General features: G+C 36.1%; 1 protein-coding gene across 1 annotated transcript in view; it reads left to right on the top strand.

Moving 5' to 3' along the window:
- The first annotated feature begins 4 nt into the window (after nt 1-4).
- Nucleotides 5-20,840, top strand: part of LOC134795572 (transmembrane protein 184B) — a 41,084-nt gene continuing 20,248 nt past the window's right edge. Inside the window, exons 1-2 of the mRNA XM_063767465.1 lie at nt 5-280; nt 2,079-2,238. Coding sequence (XP_063623535.1) covers nt 2,080-2,238 — 159 coding nt within the window. The 5' untranslated portion in view covers nt 5-280; nt 2,079. The remainder of the gene's footprint in view (nt 281-2,078; nt 2,239-20,840) is intronic.

Here is a 20,840-nt window from a genome sequence, read left to right as displayed (position 1 = left end):
ATGGAACGATTGTACGAAAGCGAATAGTCGTATGGTTCTTTATTTATTGTGAATACGCGGAAACTGAGGGACTCCTAGATTTTCTTTTATGTTTTGCAAGTGATTAGCAGGATTGTGTTGTTTGTGAATTATAAAGTTGTAGTGTATTAACGCGAGGAAAATCGATGAGATTGTGTGTACAGTGGTGCGAACAATATGTGCAGTGTTGATTACGAATGACATCTCCTAGAAAAAAAACGGAATTGCAGTAGTTAGAGGACGTGGATTTCGCATCATACAGGTAAACCTTGAGGAGCGATTTTCCCTAGGGCGCTGGACTGGGTTACAATTAAGGCTGTGAAATCGTGTTGTGCGTCACTAACGGAACTAATCGCCCTTCACTCTTCTCTTGTGGAGTACCCCAAACAAGATAATGTCAAGACGTGTGACCTCCAGCTTTAAGCTCCTTTCTCAAACGTACCTGTTATTGTTTCTGTTGAAGCCTTGCTTAATCTACTAACATACAATAGTACTTTAGTTTCCCAGGAAATTAATACGTTCTAGTTATCATGTAGGTGATTCGAAATGGCTATTAGACATTGCAACTATCTAAGTCACCAGGAAGTAGGAAATAATTACTGAATCAAGTTTCTCTTAGTAAGTCATATCATAAAGGCAAAAGTTGCAAAAAATTAAGTCAGAAAATTAGAGCTGTCTGTTTGTGCAGCTGTTAATTTGCGTCTTGAGGCATATATGTGACGTCATTTAATTGTTTATTTTGTTATTGTAACACACCTATTCATAATAGTGGTGAATAAAAATGCTGATGTTGAAAACAATATTCTTAAGACAATTGTTGGCTGACAATAACATAACATAACCTACCTGCTTCATAACCAATTAGAAATATTGTATAGGTATCATTAAGAGATGAGATATTGAAGGTAGTGGTTTCCGAACTTATTTCTTCATATGCAATAAAATTGCATCTTACATAAAGTTCTATACAATTGGCAAATAAATATTTAATAACCATAACATTTGGATTTTCTCAACATCATAAAATAAACCCATGATTGAATGCAATGAATATATTTTTTATAACATTATGTGTTATTAATTAATTTTTTATTGTATGAAATACATTTGAAACAGTCCCAATTTGATTTGTTTGAATACTACCCAGTATTCAAACAAATCTGCTATTAGTTTTTTTCAAAAAGACAGTTATCCCTTAATCATAAAACCTAGCAAAATTCTGTTAGGGTCATTGTGTCAGTTCACCGTCCAGTGCCTGTTTCCGTCCATTTGGCGTAGTTGCTACAGAATTGCATATATTTTGAATATATGCCTATATACTCAAAAATTGCATATAATTTAAATATACCTGTATATTCAAATGATACGCAATTCTTTGTAGCAACTACACCAAGTGGATGGAAACAGGCACTGGACAGTGAACTGACGCAATTACTCTATATTTTGTATCTTTTTAATGAACAAACCATTACCAACGGCATGTTATATTCAACAGATATTTATGAATAACATCATAAGTTTGGTTTTGAGTTAAATGCCTACAATGTAAAACTATACAATACATGTTTTATGCCTACAGTAGAGTCACACACAGTACAGTACAGTAGCAGAGAGTTTAAATGTTTCTTTTTATTTGATAATGTGTAAGTGTAATTAAGTGTATTCAGCACTATATCTTATCATCACAACCACCCACTTCTTAAGCATTAGGAATGAGTAATGTAATATTGTGATAACAAATCGGTATATGGCAATACATCATTAACAGGATTATTTCACTATATAAAATAAATACCTGACTTGATCTGGCATCCATGTCAAGTTGATAAAAATAGCAGCCAATATATTGCTTAGTATATTATCAAAACTCCTGCTTACTTGTACAAATATAAATTCAAATCAAGATTTGAACTCTATTGGAGTGTATTAAAGTTCAATATTCCAAAATCTGGAGTGATACATATTTTTTTATTGTTTTTAGTAGCATTCTGTTTATGTAATTGACTGATTGTACAGTAAAAAAATACTAATAAGAGGATAACCTAGTAATTTTATTTCAGGATGAATGTGACCGAGACGATCCCGGTATCGGCTCAGCCAATGGAGAAAACGCACAGTTTGCTGGAGCCTCTGCAGCAGCCGATGTTCCTGCAGACTCAGACTGCTCAGATAATCGCTGGGATCTTCGTATGGACCGCGCTGTTTATCACTTGCCAACAGGTATTTACTACTAATATTTATCATACACGTAATATGATGATATAAGAAGCTGCAACAAACGTGACGATTCAAGTTAAAGTCGCGGAAATGTCAAGTGTGGAGTTAGATTGGCAAAGAATTAGAAAATACACAAACAGGCCTTAACAGTGCAGTTGAAACTGGAAGAGATATAAATAAATAAATTCATTTATTTGGACCAACTCAGGAAAGGTTAAGTTTACATTTTGGTGCCGTGACCAGGATATGTTTTGGAGCCTTTTTGGCGCTTTTTTTCTACAAGCTCACCTCATAGCAACAAGCGAAACTTGCCAAAAAGTTGTTTTTAGAACCGTACAAGTTATATTTAGGAATGCAGCTGCAAACCGGAGGACAATTTACGAGGTTCATCACCTTATATACTCGTATTTTTTTATATGTAGATTACTCATTCATTTCATACATCATTTGAACATGCAACATGTATCAGATGTTACAAAAATTTGCGCATCTTCTACTACCGATACCCATCACAAGTCACATTAAGTGACATTGATATATAAGGTAGCTGATATATATTGCATATACTCGTACTGTATGCATAATGAACACCGGCATCTTGATGTATATATATGGCTTCCGCCTTATCGTAACTGGTTTATTTCAAAGCTGATTTTAGTTTAAGATCTCCACAATTTTGCAAGGCAGGATTAGCCGTACAGGTAATGTTACTGTCTTACTGTCTAGAGTCCGTCTAAGCTAACTTTAAACCGATTTGAATAGACCAGAGTGAGGCAGTATCATTTTAAACGTCATATTTTCATAGAAATTTGACATTAACGATGACATTGACACACTTCGTCATTACAAATGCCATGGAGAGTTATCTTGGTCCGGCTCTACTTGAATAGGGGGCAAGGCGTATGTGATGAAAAGTCTTGCCACTTCAATATCCAGCCGTTTTCTATACACCAAAATGGATAGGTAGTAGATACTCGGCAAGTAGGTACGGTGTTTGACTGTTTACAGTTGATTGACGGAGTGCTTAAACCAGACAAAGAGGCGTGCTTAGGGCATGCTCCCGGGAATTCCCGGTTCTCAAATTCCCGAGAATTTTATAGTGTCAAAAGAACCGGTACTGTAGACCCGGTACCGGTACTTCCCGGTTCTCATCCTATGGCTATTCATTCCCATTTCAATAGTAGTAATGTTTTAATACTTTAGCTCGGGACATTAAATAACATTTAATAATGGTGCTATTTCATAATAGCACTCCACCAGGACCCAAATAACCCGACAAACTAACCTGGTAAAGTAGGCATTTCAATATTTCCAATCGATATTACGGATAATGGTAAATTGTGTAATTTCACCTAATTTATCTATTTCAATTTTATCTGAAACATTGCTCAGTACTTTTATGCCGGTTACATAGACGGACGTTGTTATTTATTAGCAATCTATCCGTTCTCGGGTCGAAATTTTAATTTATGTATGCCGTGCCGTCATAGTGCTGAGTGCATCGACTACGCTACGGCCGTGTGGCTCGGCCCAGGCGGAGGCAGTGTGCCGGTTAATTTAGTAAAATAGGTTGGAACGCCAGTTAAAATTTTTTTTTTTTATAAAATATGTCATTTATTAATAGTTATGCAATTATTTATATGAAAATAAGTCTATCATGAAGATTGTACGCCAACACAAACAATTTCTTAAAAATAATCATATGATGCCTTGAGAACCGGGAAGAACCGGGAATCCCGGTTCCGGCCATGCCCAGAACCGGGAAATGAAATTCTTGGTACCGGGACCGGTACTGCATGCCCTAGGCGTGCTATATTTGGTTGCCGGCCGCGTTCTAGCGTAGCATGTAGAATATGAACAAAAGCAACTGAATAACGATTTTAAAAACATAGGAGATATTTAACTTACTTAAATGCTATGTGCAATTGTCCATGGTACATATAATTAGCAGCGAGTGTAAGTGCGCAAAATGCAAGAATATGTGTAACAGTTCGTTCGTTTACAATCTTGACAACTAACTCCACTATTTTAGACGAAACTAGACGACGATGAGACGAAACTGAATGTTTTCTTTGTCGTCGGGGTCAAAAGGCTGATAAATAACAACGTAAGCGTATAATGCGTCCAACGATGGAAGTAATCTAACGGTGTCGTGGGCCAGTCACCATTTAACTCGGGGTTAACTTTGTGGTTCATTTTGACCTGTCCGGTTACTGCGGTTGATGGCCTAGTAGTTTATTGCTCTGTTGAGACAAAGACATACACTTATGTTCGCTACGTAGACAACATTTAACAATGAAATAAATATAATATTTCGCAGGCAACATCGGTTGCGGGGATAATCAGATAATCACTTATTGTCTTATAGACACTAGCTAGAGTCTTATCAAACCTAAGAAATGCCTGTGCCTTACAAACCACATCCTGCATTTTTTCTTTAATTATTTTGAACAATAGTCCATTCGCCCCCGCGTTGCGATGCGCGAGGCGTTGATAGCCTAGCGGTAAGAGCGTGCGACCTTTAATCTAGAGTTCGCGGGCTTAAATCCTGCCTCAGACCAACGAGTTTTTCGGAACTTATGTACGATATCTCATTTGATATTTACCAGTGACTTTTCGGAGAAGACCGATCCCAACACGTCCTAGTTTCCCCTCAGGGTTGGAAGGTCAGATGGCAGTCGCTTTCGTGAAAACTAGTGCCTACGCTCATTCTTGGGATTAGTTATGAAGATTATCAGTCCATTCGTCTCCGCCGCTGATGGGTTTGTAGCTTATACCCAGTATGTATTAGAAAGCGAAGAATCTTCATCTTACATTCTTTTCTACAAATTAGTCGTCATTTTGTTAACACGCGTTGTGTAATACCTAACAAGATTGAAGTGCGATCAAAACGCTCGACTAATGCGTCCGCCCGCAGCTCGGCCTCGATTCTTTGCTCGGTTGTTTTTGTGATTAGTTTTCACATTTGCGATTAATTAGCGCGACTAGAAAGCATGATTGATCCCTCTATTTGCTTCTGTGTTTAGCGGTGTTTATTTACATTTGCATTGAGACGTAATTAGTGAAAACCATCCAAGTTTGTGTTATCTTTGATCACTCACTTCAGGTAGCTGTATCTTATCTTATACCTCTAAACGAGTAATTCTTGTACATATATATATACTTCGAGGATCTCGGAAACGGCTCTAACGATTTTGATGAAATTTTCTATATGGGGGTTTTCGGGGGCGAAACATCGATCTAGGTGTTATCTTTGGTAAAACGCGCATTTTGAGTTTTTATATGTTTTCCGAGCAAAGCTCGGTCTCCCAGATATTAGAACGTAATACGGTATGGTATATACGGGTAGGTCACTGACATCATAAGTTACGTTACCCTTTCACATACCTAATAGTAATAACCACGGAAGAAAGAATGAGCGCGCCGCGCTGACGCGCTCTGACGGGAAACGGCATGTGCCTGGATTAGTATGGAAACCTATGTCGCCAAAACGCTGTCACAAAAATTGGCCATATTTTCTTATTTCGAAAAGGATTATGAGCCCTGGCCTATCTCAATAATTTGAACTTTACAGCAAAGAAAATTATGTCGAAATTGCACTACGATTTTTATTTTTGTAAATTGACATTTATGCTCTATTGCTTTTACACTTGCATGGCTTTTCCAAGAGTGAATGCGATAGGATAAAATATTCGACCATGAGGTTGACACATTCGATAGGGATGTGCATGATTCGGTGTGATATCGATAAACGCTTATTAATGATTAGTGTACACGTAAACTACTCAGGTTTTTTATACATATGTATGTACTATATTTTCTGGCGACGATTAGGGGTCATCCATTAATTACGTCACACGAATTTCTAGGTTTTTTACCCCTCCCCCCCTCCTTGTCACACTTGGTCACATTTGGCAAACCCCTCCCCCCTGGTGTGACGTCACATTTCTTCAACGAAATCGGCAATTTTTCATTTAATATTATATCAAAATATTTTTGACAAAAGAAATATTAGTAATTTTATAACCCAAAACTGATTAAGAAATAAAATTAAACGAATAAAAACGATTACGAGTATCGTTTCAAAAAATTGTAATTTAAATGTATATTAGCGTATAAAATAATTTAAATACATTTTCGGTTACTGATGAAGTTAAAGTGACGTTACAAAGTTTGTGACTCCTCCTCCCCCTTGTCACAACATGTCACATTTTCTTGACCCCCTCCCTCCCCCTAAACGTGTGATGTAATTAATGGATGACCCCTTAGGTACCTACTTACTTTTTAATAAAAAAATGCGCGTATTGAAAGTAATCAAGCCACCAACCACGCATATAACTGTAAGCGAGTATATAATAAAAACTGTTACTCCTTAGCACACCCCGCGTGATGTCCGCGTCCTTAGTTACGTGCTACATGTCGCGCAACCATCATCTTCCTTCTTCCTAGCGTTGTTCCGGCTATTTGCCACGGCCCGTGAGCCGGCCCGCGTCAGGCACGGAGCCTGGAGTCTGCTTGGAAACTTATCACAAGAATTGGCTTATGCACTCTTTTTTACAAAAGAGACTGTCATCTGACCGTCCAACTCCGAGAGGAGACTTTACAGCCGTATTCGAACAATGAGATACGTCAAATACTAAATATTGAAACGATATGGGTCAAACAAGTGTCAAAAGTCTAGTCAAAGGTCGAATGTGAAGACCGCTTTAAGATTTGTCCAAGAGTGTGGAGCGGGCTTTAGACTGGCCAGCAAATACCCGGCAGTAAAATTATGTGACAGCTTAAAACTGACACCTTACCTACTCGTATTTAATATACAAAATTGACAAATATGTATCCATGGATGCAATACTATAAGAAAAACTTTAAATCAAATAATCCATTGAATAGCAATAAATAAGTAAGAACATATTTTGTACATAATATAAAATGTGCATAACCCAAGTAGCATTGCAAGCTGTATATAAGCTGTATTAAAGTTTATTTGTATACTATAAGCTGTACAGTTAGGCTGTACAAAGGCTGTATAAGCGCTTATACAGCCCTTATAAGTAAAAAAAGGGCCCAAATTATACAGCCTTTGGCGTTATTAGAGCTGTAGAGTAGCTGTATAAGCAATACATAAGCTGCATAATAGCTGCATTACAGCTATATTTCGGTGTAACAGGAAACCTTAACACTAAATATAATCTCTTATAAAGTACGATATAAGAATATAAGTTTTAAATGAGTTATAAGAAAGAATTACAAGAGAATAATAATCATTTAAGAAACTAAAATGTCTTAATCTTGTTCATTCGTAATATAGTAATGGCGACAATAAAGTGTTATAGTGGATGGTAAAAGTAAATATTATACAGGACTTGAATGGAATATTACATTATTGGTAAGTGCGGATTATTATTTATTGTGAACCTGTGTATCTTTTCTGGCAAAATATTTACGCGCCTGCAAAATAACAAAGAGAAACCATAAGGAAAATATCAAAAATCGGTAAAGTTACTGTTTGTTTTTAAGGTTAGAGTATCAAAAATATTTATAAATATTAATTCTAAGGCTAAACAATTTATTTTAGCTGGTAATCATAACACGGCGTTAGTCTGCTAAATATATGCAAGTATTTCTTTAATTATATTTACAAATACGTTTTTTTTTATTGTAAAATGGCGACAATTTTTAAACAGCCTACAGGATAGTTGGAGAGCATTATAATCTTAGTAGCTGTGCTGTATAATAAATGGAGTGTCTTTTACAGCTTTTGTAATTAAAACAGCTTTATAATAGAATATTTGTATTCGTTTGGCTGTATTTCGGTTCTCCGTACATAAGTTATAATTCTCTTTAGAGATCCGTATAACAAATAAAAAACCTGTAGTGTAACTGTCATATATTCCTTTAGTTTTATAATACACTTATTTTCAGAAATCATTACACTACTATACTTATACGAGTGTAAAATTACGCCAAAAGATTGTTATAACCGACTCTATCAGTAATACAGAAAAAAGCTGTACTATAGCTGCCATTTATTCATTTGGTTTTATAATACCCTTACAGACAGAAGTTATACAACTACTATTCTTATAGGAGTGTAAGATTACGCCATAAGAAATAGCTTTAAAACGGGGTTGACAGATACATATGTACAGCTACAAGTGCCAAGTGATACTACAATACAGCCTGTATACAGCTTTTACGATAAAATGAGCTTGTAGTGTTTCACAACACTTAATGTTTTAAAACGTAGTTGACAGATACTTTTGTACAGCTAAAAGTGCCAAGTGTTACTACAATACAGCCTGTATACAGCTTTTACGATAGAATTAGCTTGTAGTCTCTCACAACACTTTTAGTTTTATAGTAGATTTTTTATATTCTGATAAAGCACCCCATGCTTCCGCAGAATCCTTTATAATGATTTTATACAGCTTGAGCTGTATAATGTCTGTAAAGTACCTTTTATACAGCTTAAATCTTTTCTGACACTCTTATACGTCCCTTAAATCACTCTAAGTTCTTAATTGGCTGCTATATTGATGTTGCCGACACTTCCATGCTACTTGGGAAGCGACGACTTTTTCGATATGATCATCCAGAGGCAAAACAAAAATAAATTATTAAGAACATTGTATGAACATAAACAAACCGAACTGTGTATTTATACGAACATCGACATCGATAACATTTTTGATACGGTCCTCGCACTGTGGCTGAATAGCGCACCCGTACATGACTTTGACGCTAAGTAGATATCAACCTTATCTCATTTACATAAATTTGATTTTTGCACTAAACAATCCAAAAATCCTTGCGGAAACCGAAAATGTAAAAAATATTGAAATATTACTTGAAATAATACTTACCGATGATAAAAAATGCCTCCATATCTAATATTTTTTGTTCGGCTAGTGTTTTTACACTCCAAAATGGAGCAGCGCGGCATATTTGTAATTATTTCTAATTTTTCCTGGAATCGTTTTCACATCTGACATCTCAAAAGCGCCATACTGAATTGACACACGACTGACAATAGTCTGTGGTGAAACTGAGTACAATAAGGCTTAATCTTGCCACACGCTATAGACGTACGTTTCACTTCTATTACTTCTTTGTTTTGTGGTAATAACATTAATGACAAAAAAAAATATCGGCATCTTCGCGGTTGCGCGCTTTGCACGATTTGGTCAAAAATTACATAATTATTTTTATAATAGTTTTTCTGTGCATCTTTCTCGATTCGTGTTTGTACAATTTTTACGAGCTTACGACCATACATAATTAAAATGAGAAACCACGTCAATCATTATATCAAAAGAGCTTTTTATAGCTTTTTATGACATCGACTATAATTATTCACGTTTAAATTTATACTAGGTTTATCAGAAGCATGAAAAACGCGCGAGATATTGTACAGTCGACGTCAAAAATATGTTTACAAGTTTCGCCTTATTACAAAGGAGTAAGGTGCAAAAGTGTTAACATATTTTTGACGTCGTTTGTACCATTACATTACCACCGCTTATCGGGCTCTGCACTTTCCGTCGCCCAAGTATCGCGATAAATATTGATGCAATTTTCCTACTTACATACTCTTGTTTTCCCGAACACGCTGATATAAATAGTGAATTTATGCACCCCACCACATTATGCATATTTTTAGAGACGTAGTAAACGGGGCCTGTTATCGTTACACAGTTGGACGCGGATTACGGACGTAACAATCTGACAGTCAATCTTATGTAAATGTTTTGATGCAAGCATTAACAGTAGACAGTCGTATATTAAACTCTGTTCTTCAATGAGCACCTTTTCCTACGGTCTTGGAGACAAAACAAGCGAGATGAGCTCACCACATCATTGATAGGATTATATACTTCACGAGTTCAGAACGATACACCGGGATGGCAGGTATAGTATTGCTCCAGTAACATTTCTAAAGGGGCATTCCACGAGAATGTCGCGTACGGAATGCCATTCTTCTTGTACTTCTGAAAATGTTTGGTCTAATAGCTACTATTTCATGACTCGGCTAACAAATCGGCAAACAAGGAGGAGTTTTGGCCGAAGGGTGTCAAGTTTCGGCGGTTCCGCGGCCGGCTCCCTGACACTGCGGGGTTGCGTAATGCATCGCAGCCATAATGTGATATGTAGTGTTTAGTTTTTTAAAGTTTAGTTATAAAATATATTTTTATATAATATGTATGCTAGTTTTAAGGTATTTATGTATGGGCCATTAGTTGCCTGTAATAAAGATTTTCATTCATTCATTCATTCATTAAATATAGTAAATCCTCGAGCTTTACGCATTTTATTGAGGTAGCTGCCTGCCTTACAAGGCAAAAGCATTTCGTAAGCGAAATTCTCGTGGAATGCCCCAAAATAGCTATACATTTATGCTAATATAGCTTTTCTTGTTGCTTCTATCAATCCATAGCAGGACCGAAGCACATCAGATGCGTAATTAGCGTTGTTCAGGAACGAGACACGCCCACACCTGTTGAGAATTATGTCAGCTGTCACATAGATTGCGTCGCGTACACAGGGAGCCAAGACCTGGCTGTACATATTTGCCCTACTTTAGGTACAAACCGTACAAAGAAAAGACCCCGCAGCAAACAGGGAAAAAGTGGTTTCAGTCAAATCTCACGAAATTTTAGTATGATGTAGATTCATGGCTCTCGATTATTTTTTTGTATGGGCACTACTCTCCCAGAAGTATACTTTCAGAAATAATCAATTTAGTTGTTTCATACAAAATATATGCAGCGTACCTAGTTTTCGTAAATCATAACATCAGCAACTTTCACTGTGACATCATATAGAACAATAAAAACCTAATTATTTCTGAAATAATACATCTGAGAGAGTTGCGGCGCCCTTATAAAAAAATAAAGAATACTTTAATCTACATCATAGGGGCTATTCATAAATTACGTCATTTCAAATTAGGGGGGGGGGGGGGTCTGGACATCGGATGACGGTAGCATGAAGTAGGAGGAAATGGGGTCATTTGAAGCATGATTTTTGGATGATTATAGGGGGGGGGGGGGGGGTCAAAAATCGATGACGTAATTTATGGACAGCCCCATACAAAAATTTCGTTGGATTTGACTGAAACTACTTTTTCCCTATGTTTGCTGCGGGGTCCTTTGCCACTGTAAAAATGTTTCAATATAAATACTCCAGCATAAGCCATTAGTGTTCGTAACGTCAATTAGCATTCTTTTTGTGGCGTTATCAACCTGTCGTTATCGCCAGTGGAGCGCTACGCGAACTATTTACCCGTTGATAGTGTTTACCGTCGTGTACGTACTCTTTATGGAAAATAATGATAGAAATGGCATTGATAGTGATGCAACACCGCTTCTGCAGATTGCTTATTGTCAAGTTCTGTCTGATTATAGATTACTACCTATGCCCGCGACTCCGTGCTCGAGGGATTAGGTTTGTTTTGGTTTTTCTCCCTTCCCCAGGAAATGAATTCTCACAAGTACGGATAGCCTGGAACGTTTCCGTTTGTTCTCGAATTAAAACTAAGAAAATTCTTAAAATAAAATCATTCGATGTTAACAACTACCACCTATCCAGAGGCCGTGAGTTGAAGCCTCACACAGGACAGTAATTTTTCCACTTTTAAATTTATTCTAAGCTTAAAAACTACAATTCGATATTGCCAAATATTCTACGATGAACTTTATATGAGTGTTTCCATAATTTTTTTCTTCATACCTATAATACATCACGCTCACAACGCCGCAACCTTAAAATATTTGCATGAACTAGGGACAATGTTAGGGTAATAAAATGCTTGTAACAAGGGGTAAGTATTTGCTTTATTGCGACCTACTTTATGCTGGCGGGAATACGGGGAATACCGCTACTTATCACAACTGACTAGGGCATGCAGTACCGGTCCCGGTACCAAGAATTTCATTTCCCGGTTCTGGGCATGGCCGGAACCGGGATTCCCGGTTCTTCCCGGTTCTCAAGGCATCATATGATTATTTTTAAGAAATTGTTTGTGTTAGCGTACAATCTTCATGATAGACTTATTTTCATATAAATAATTGCATAACTATTAATAAATGACTTATTTTATAAAAAAAAAAAAACATTTTAATTGGCGTTCCAACCTATTTTACTAAATTAACCGCACACTGCCTCCGCCTGGGCCGAGCCACACGGCCGTAGCGTAGTCGATGCACTCAGCACTATGACGGCACGGCATACATAAATTAAAATTTCGACCCGAGAACGGATAGATTGCTAATAAATAACAACGTCCGTCTATGTAACCGGCATAAAAGTACTGAGCAATGTTTCAGATAAAATTGAAATAGATAAATTAGGTGAAATTTTACAATTTACCATTATCCGTAATATCGATTGGAAATATTGAAATGCCTACTTTACCAGGTTAGTTTGTCGGGTTATTTGGGTCCTGGTGGAGTGCTATTATGAAATAGCACCATTATTAAATGTTATTTAATGTCCCGAGCTAAAGTATTAAAACATTACTACTATTGAAATGGGAATAAATAGCCATAGGATGAGAACCGGGAAGTACCGGTACCGGGTCTTCAGTACCGGTTCTTTTGACACTATAAAATTCCCGGGAATTCCCGGGAATTTGAGAACCGGGAATTCCCGGGTGCATGCCCTACAACTGACTCATTTCGGTGTAAAATATCGTCGTCATGGATGGAGACTCGACGTACTACGACGACGAGACGACGTACGTACGTACCTACTGTCGAAGATAGGTAACCAAAGTTTATCACTTTTCGACGTTTCAACAAAATATCTAAGATATCATAAGTATCATAACTAGGTAAGTGGAAAATAATATACTCATGATTTATTAACATATATTTCTTTCAATGTCTTACAACAAACAATAGGTAAATGTAAATTGTACTCTACGAATATACTTAAACGCTTTTATTTACGAAGAAAATAGTAGGTAATTTACTTGTTTTTCCCTTATATTCATTAGGGTGGTATTCTACCTATCCAATTTCGTTGTCCAATATGTACTGCGTCTCACATTTTGCTTTGATGAGACGCACTGACATTGGACAAAGAAATAGGACAGGTGGAATACGACCCTTAGCCACTTAAAACACGGCTGTGGCAGAGTCCCGCCGTTTAGTGTGATTATGGCGATCGAGTGTCCTGAAAAGTGCAAAAACTATATGTAGTATACCATACCATATGATTATATGAATATATGCATGATCGTCACCTTTATTATTTACCCTTATTGAAAAAAGTTTACAAGCCTCAACTAGTTCATTTATGTTTTATCCCTTTCTTTCATACATGTATTACATGTAAGTTAAAGTGGCAGATTAAGACAAACGATTAATAAGCAAATAGCTAATTTGAGGCTTGTAGCGCGTTTATGAATAAAGCCGTAAGTCAAGAAAAAGTGTTGTACCGACCCAATCTTGCTGCTTTTACGTGCAATTTGCATCATTAGGAATCCAGCGGCATGGTTGCAGCAGCCGCGATCCATCTCGTTCTTACAACGGCCTTTTGTGTTGGGAACTCGCAACCTACCCAGCAGCTAGGTTATTTATAGCCCGTCGAAGTTTCTCGACAATGTTTACCTGCCACTGAGAGCCTCTGGGGCTCGTTATGTCTATAGTTCAATTAAGTTAAATCTGAATTTCAATGAGATTCTTGATTAATAACAAATATTTTTTGGGTCCATTTTTTATGTACCACGCCGGTGGTAAACAAACAGCCCGCCTGATGGTAAGCTGTTACGGTAGTGTACGGACGCTTGCAATTCCTGGGGATACACATTATGCGCGTTGATTACCTTTTAAAAATCTGTTCGGTCCTTTTGGCCAACCCTAACTAGGGTTACCAGATCCAATCATAAACGATAGAGTTAGACCAAGAAAAATCTGCAGAGATTCAGATAGCCCACGCAGTGCAAGTGTAACTCTATCTATGTATGATTGATACATTGTTTAAATTTGATTTGTTTTGGATTTATGTAAGTAAATTTGAATAATGTTAATGTTGTCTGTTAATTCACTAAAATTCCTGACATTTTCCTATTCCGACCGCATTCCTGACAAACGACCAAAATCCCTGAAATGTCAGGAAAATTCCTGACAACTGGTAACCCTAACCCTAACCCTATACTGGAGTATGTCGGGAAAATGTAGGCTTTTTAAGCATAAAAATTATGCCCCAGAAAAAAAAATCGAAAACAATCTTAATTTCCTAAGCCTCCTAAGGGAACATGGACTTTTAGCTTAATAGGTATACATTGCAGACAGATTCAATACCTAGTAATCAATCTCGTAATCGTTAATTAGCAACCTTTCCAAGATATAAGAATCTATTTTCGAGTTCGATATTAAAATAACACATTTTTGCTCGTCTAAAGCTAAAGTACAAAGATACATATAGGTATGTAGTGCTTAAGCTGCATGTGTAGAATTCTACACCATCAAAATGAAGGCTGCATAAAAATCGTGATACATTCGTCCTTATCATGTTAAGGCTAAAATAAATAAATCTTTATTACAGTAGAATTACAACTAAAGTAAAATGAAGGCAAAATAAGTCTTGTTTATAAAGAGAAAACCACGTAGAATGATCTGGAATCCTCGGGCGGACTTCTTTTGCGTCATCAGGGTGTTCGATTACTTACAAGTATGTTTACCGAGTCTATGGATTATTTTCTGGGGTGTATTCCCCAAGGCTATATGAGCGTGTCGCCTCATACTGACTATATGCGCAGGTATGTTATATCTCAGATACAAAAATTCTATTTATTACAGTCTCATTGGCCAATTTACTGTCCAATCTGCCCAATACCACTATCATTTACCTAAAATAAAGAATAAAGTAGAATCGAACTGTCGTTTTAGTAACTAGGATATAAGACACAGTCTTAGATACCTAGACCGGGTGTCTATAAATCTACTTTAGTTAATATGTTATGTGTGTATGAGTTATACATGTATTATTGGCTGTGCGCGCTAGAGGACACTTGTTATTTGACATTAGAATCGAAAGAGTTCGAGATTAATCTATGTAGCTAGTTTGTTAGTGCGCGACACCTTGCACTTTGTGACTATGCGCTGAAACTTGGCACAGTTGATTCTTAGCTGGTCATGAGCAGATACAGACCGGGAGACCTCGAGAGCCACGTCTCATTTAGTGGGGGGGAGGGGGGAAGTTCGACGCCGCCGCGCTTCACTTGGAGCAACATTTCTGTAAAACTGTACCTATTAGGGCATGTGATATATCATTTTCGGATAAATTAAGGATGAGGAATTTTTTTTTGGAACCAAAACAATGCACTTTCTAACAAAAAAAAAACATAAAGTAGAAAAGACAAAAAAACGTATCTTGGATTTTTTCATAATTACCAATTTTTTTTAAGTGTAGTAGGAATCTGAAAATAAAAAATATAGTTGTAAAGCTACACTTATCACGTTTAAGAAAATATATAGTTTATTATACAAAACTGTTGTTACATGGGAGATAAAAAATAATATTAAGCGTGGGCCAGAGTGATCTCAATACAAAATATTATTAATGTGGGAAAGTTACTTATAATTTGTTCTACAATCGTTTATTTTTTTAGTTTTTCGTAAATAACTCGTAAACGGTAGCCCACAGAAAAAAAATATCTTTTACGTAAATAATCTGTTTCAGATTTCTTATAAAATAAGTGCTACTTTTTTCCGCTAAGATCAATATAAAAAAAAATATTGAAGGGAGAAAATAAATACTAAGGTCCCCTTTTTTAGTCATTCGTAAATAACTCGTAAAGGATGGCCAATAGCAAAAAATATTTTAACACATGAATAATTAGCATAAAATTTCCTACAAAAAAGGTTATTCAAACTTTTTCGCTAGGATCAATATTTAAAAAGGGGACCTTAGAATTTATTTTCTCTCTTTAATATCGTTTTTAATATTGATCCTAGCGAAAAAGTTTGAATGACCTTTTTTGTAGGAAATTTTATGTAAATTATTCATGTACTAAAAAAATTTTTGCTATTGGCCATCGTTTACGATTTATTTACGAATGATTAAAAAAGGAGACCTAAGTATTTATTTTCTCCCTTCAATATTTTTTTTAATATTGATGGTAGCGAAAAACAGTAGTACTTATTTTATAAGAAATCTGAAACAGATTATTTACGTAAAAGATATTTTTTTGCTGTGGGCTACCGTTTACGAGTTATTTACGAAAAACAAGAAAAATAAACGATTGTAGAACAAATTACAAGTAACTTTCCCACATTCATAATATTTTGTATTGAGATCACTCTGACCCACGCTTAATATTATTTTTTATCTCCCATTTATCAACAGTTTTGTATATTAAACTATATATTTTCTTAAACGTAATAAGTGTAGCTTTACGACTGTATTTTTTGTTTTCAGATTCCTGCTACACTTTAAAAAAAAATTGGTAATTATGAAAAAATCAAAAATACGTTTTTTAGTCTTTTCTACTTTATGCTTTTTTTTTTGTTAGAAAGTGCATTGTTTTTGTTCCAAAACTAGATTCCTCATCCTTAATTTATCCGAAAATGATATATTACATGCCCTAATAGGTATAGTTTTAGAGAAATGTTGCTCCAAGTGAAGCGCGGCAGCGTCGAACTTTCCCCCTCCCCCCTCACTAAATGAGAGGTGGCTCTCGACGGCTCCCGGTCTGTATTTGCTCAAGACCAGCTAAGAATCAACTGTGCCAAGTTTCAGCGCATAGTCTCAAAGTGCAAGGTCCCCATACAACGGTGTGCAGTAACAAAGCAGCTAATGTTCGAGATGATTAAAATATAATAGTAATAGAAAAGTCGTGTGGAAACTTTAGAGCTATATCTAGTTCAAGCTTATGCTGGTTCTATAAAGACGATTGCAGTCGGAAAATTTGTAGTTACAGATTCAGGAAAAGCTTTCACATCTCCAAGTCTTTATGGTGATTCGCATAGAGTTCACTTTTGCGTGTGACAAGTTTTTTGTACCTGTGCGTGGGCGTGTGTTGCCCATGCCCGTTGACATGACGTAACGTAATGGTCATTTAATCAACATTTGTTAGTTTAATTATAGATATTACTCTATATGGGTAACTATAGCGTACATCTAAGTACACATTATCCCTACCATCTGTCTTTCTGTTACCTCTTCAGGCTAAAACCGCTAAACCGATTGAGATGAAATTTGGTATGGATATAGTTTAGGCCTGGGAAAAGACAGAGTATAGTTTTTATCAATCAATTCGATCAACATCATCACATCATTCCACGCGGACAAAGCTATGTCCGATGTACGTAGTGGGGGGACCCAAAAGTCATGACCTCATGATCGACCGACGACCACGCTATTGTAAAATGGTGAATTTTAATCAAAATTTAAATTAATTACATCGAGAGCTCTTTCTTAACTCTACTAGTGCTTCGGAATTACGTGTTAAATAAAGAATAGAGTTATTTTCCTAGTCTTTCTGACCTTGGAGCGTATCTATTTATTGATTGGACAGGTTTACTAAAGACGACCTTTGAAGACGGTTGATCAAATTACAAGATTGGGTGCTTGTGCAATTTGGTACAGCTTAATGCATTTTATAAGCTAAGACATTGCGATTAAAGTTGTACAGGGATACGGGATCAAACGAAGGCCAATGATGGATGTTACGATCTACCGATTAGACCCGCATATATTGTTTAGCGGAAATTAATGGATTCGGAATAAATATCGAAACTAAGAGAAGAGTACAATAGTAACCTAATACATATCAATGTGCCTGCTCCAGGTTAATTTTGAACCATTAGAACCATTATGAAAGTCAAATCTAGTTATTAAGTAGTACATTTTTGTCTTCTGGCAATTATTATCTTCGTAAGGCCCAAGGTGCACTGTGCACTCCATTTAAATCTAATAAAATCTTTCATTACCCAAATAAAGTAGCATCTCTTTTGATGTTGTTTTTTCTTTCTCAAACATAAACGTATCCCATCCCAACTATACAGGAAGGCTCAAATTAAAAAAAGGAAAATGTTGTATGATGGGTCTTACGAGGTTATGAATATGTAGTTCAAGTTCCATTCATATCACTACACCTTATAAAACAAAGTCCCCGCCGCGTCTGTCTGTTTGTGTATTTGTTCGCGATAAACTCAAAAACTACTGAACGGATTTTCATGCGGTTTTCACCTATCAATAGAGTGATTTTTGAGGAAGGTTTAGGTGTATAATTTGTTAACCCGTGCGAAGCCGGGGTGGGTCGCTAGTTTATTGATATAATCAAGTTACAAAAGTGAGATTATATTCCGACACAAAAAACAGAGGTGTGTCACATTCACATCACTGACATCACATACACACGAATTATCTCGTTTTAATAAGGTGATGCCATTTTACGCGTCATCAATAGAGCGCGCTAAACAAATAAACATATGTACAGTCACCTGCAATAATATGTTACACAACAAAGGGCGCAAAAATATCTGCCACTTATTTGTAGAGCCATAAGAGTGACTGTATACTAACAAACATACGCCCGAAAAACGATCACTAGGAAAATATTACCCTCCGTTCATCGTCAGTCAGGTAAATAATATTATAGGTAACTATAAATTACAGCTCTGTCAAACAGTCATACATGCGTATTATATCCGCATATACATATAGAAACAATGCAATTTCCGTACTTATAGCAAAACGCCAAGGTGTGTTTATTTACCCGTGCCACTTTCTCCAAGAGACACGCTAAAGACTCTCAACTGTAAGTAAAATGTATCGCAAATTCGACGCGTAAATCTATTATTTTATCACAGGATTCCCAGGAGCCTTTAAAAAAAATATTAAAAGGTTTCATTGTGATGCGCCGTGAGACTTGCGAGTGATTTCAAAATGAGATATGTATGTACTTGCAATAATATGTTACGCAACGAAGGCCGCAAAAATATCTCACACGATCTTATTTGTAGTGCCATAAGAGCGAGTCACATATTTATGCTGCATTCGAAGAGTAACATATTGTACTGTACTGTATACTGTACATAATATAAAATTGTACATTATTTAGAATAGGTCTACATTTGATTTTTCCGGATTGACAAAAATACCTCTGGGAACGATCTCAAGAAACAAGGCTGAGCAGAGCACTTGAGCAGCATAATATAATAATCAATCCGAAATCATAATGAGCAAATTGCTCTACGGTACCAATCGTGACTTTAACAGCTGATCCTTTGCAATACAGCTTTAAGTTTTGTCGTGATTTTATGGCTGACATGCACGCCATATACTTTTATGCCAAGGTAATAACCGCCTTTTTGCATCGCTATTTAAAATATAGGACAAGCATGAAATAGTTTTGTTGCTTGTTTTTGCTACACTGTTTGGTCTGATTTTCCGTCCACTGAACAAGAGTCATTAGGTTAATGGTTAACCTAATTTAATTACCATAATCTTCTATTATAACGACCGACTGACAAAAAAAATGACGTCATTTTCAACTATTAGCACTTTTACGTATATGCAACTGACACCAGCCCTTGTTTGTGTTGAATTGATGTACTCAAAAATAAACTATAAGTAACTGTTTAAAAATAAGGTTTATTAAAGTCTCATGTCCTTAGACTTGAATGCATTCATACAAGTAGGTATAGCTATGATCTTAATAGTGAAAGTTTGCAGTTTATACCAGGTGGCGGACGCACATATTACTTACTATACTAATACCTATAAAAAACTTTATGATTAGAACTACGACTTGTTTAGTCGATAGGTTAGGCAGGGTTATATATGCCATACAGGGTTATATACCAGGATTGTATATTTAATTGACAGCAATTCATACATATGTAGGTTTATATATACCTATCTCATTGTAACATATAGATATCTATCAGCGTATCAGTAGAATTCCAACAGATTGAACAACAAATGTGGTCATAATCTATTAAATTCATTAGTTATCTCAGTCATTAGTGCGATCTTAAAATTACCGTTCACCGAATTTCTCCTGCCATTATGTTCATCTACCGGCGGATGTTAGTGATTATGTGACGTTAGATTCATCTTGATTCGCATACCGAGGTTATGTTCAATAGCCCATTGCCCATGTACGGCGTATTGTTAGAATATGGAATCAAAACAATACCCCTTGGTATTTGAAACATGTGATTTCTATGGTTCCAACTAGGGTTTGCAATATCCGCCCAGTTTTCGGATCCGGATATTTCGGATTTTAATTATTTTACTATCCGGATATCCGGATAAAACGGATAATTCGAATACTTACTTTTTATTTAAGAAATCTCTCATGAACTCAATAAAAAGTGTAATCTAATACAATTTTACGTATACAAGGCTATGTAACAGCAAGTATTTAAGCTATTTTTGGCGTTCTACCTTTTCGCCGATGCTTTTAAGTTGATGTGCAAGTGCAAACATACAGCTGATGTAACCGTGAGGTTAGGTTTGGTTAGTTAAGTTGGTACGAGTTATTGTGTTGAGTTGCCACGTGACGTGATAATGGCAAAATGCCATTAGGCAAAAAATTATACTCACCAAGAACTAAAATAATTTTCGGCAAAGATTTCTTACACAAGCTT

Source organism: Cydia splendana, chromosome 12 (assembly GCF_910591565.1).
Source record: "Cydia splendana chromosome 12, ilCydSple1.2, whole genome shotgun sequence".
NCBI classification, from domain to species: Eukaryota; Metazoa; Arthropoda; class Insecta; order Lepidoptera; family Tortricidae; genus Cydia; species Cydia splendana.
The sequence above is the reverse complement of the archived record's forward strand: the minus strand, read 5'-3'. Positions and strand labels throughout refer to the sequence as shown.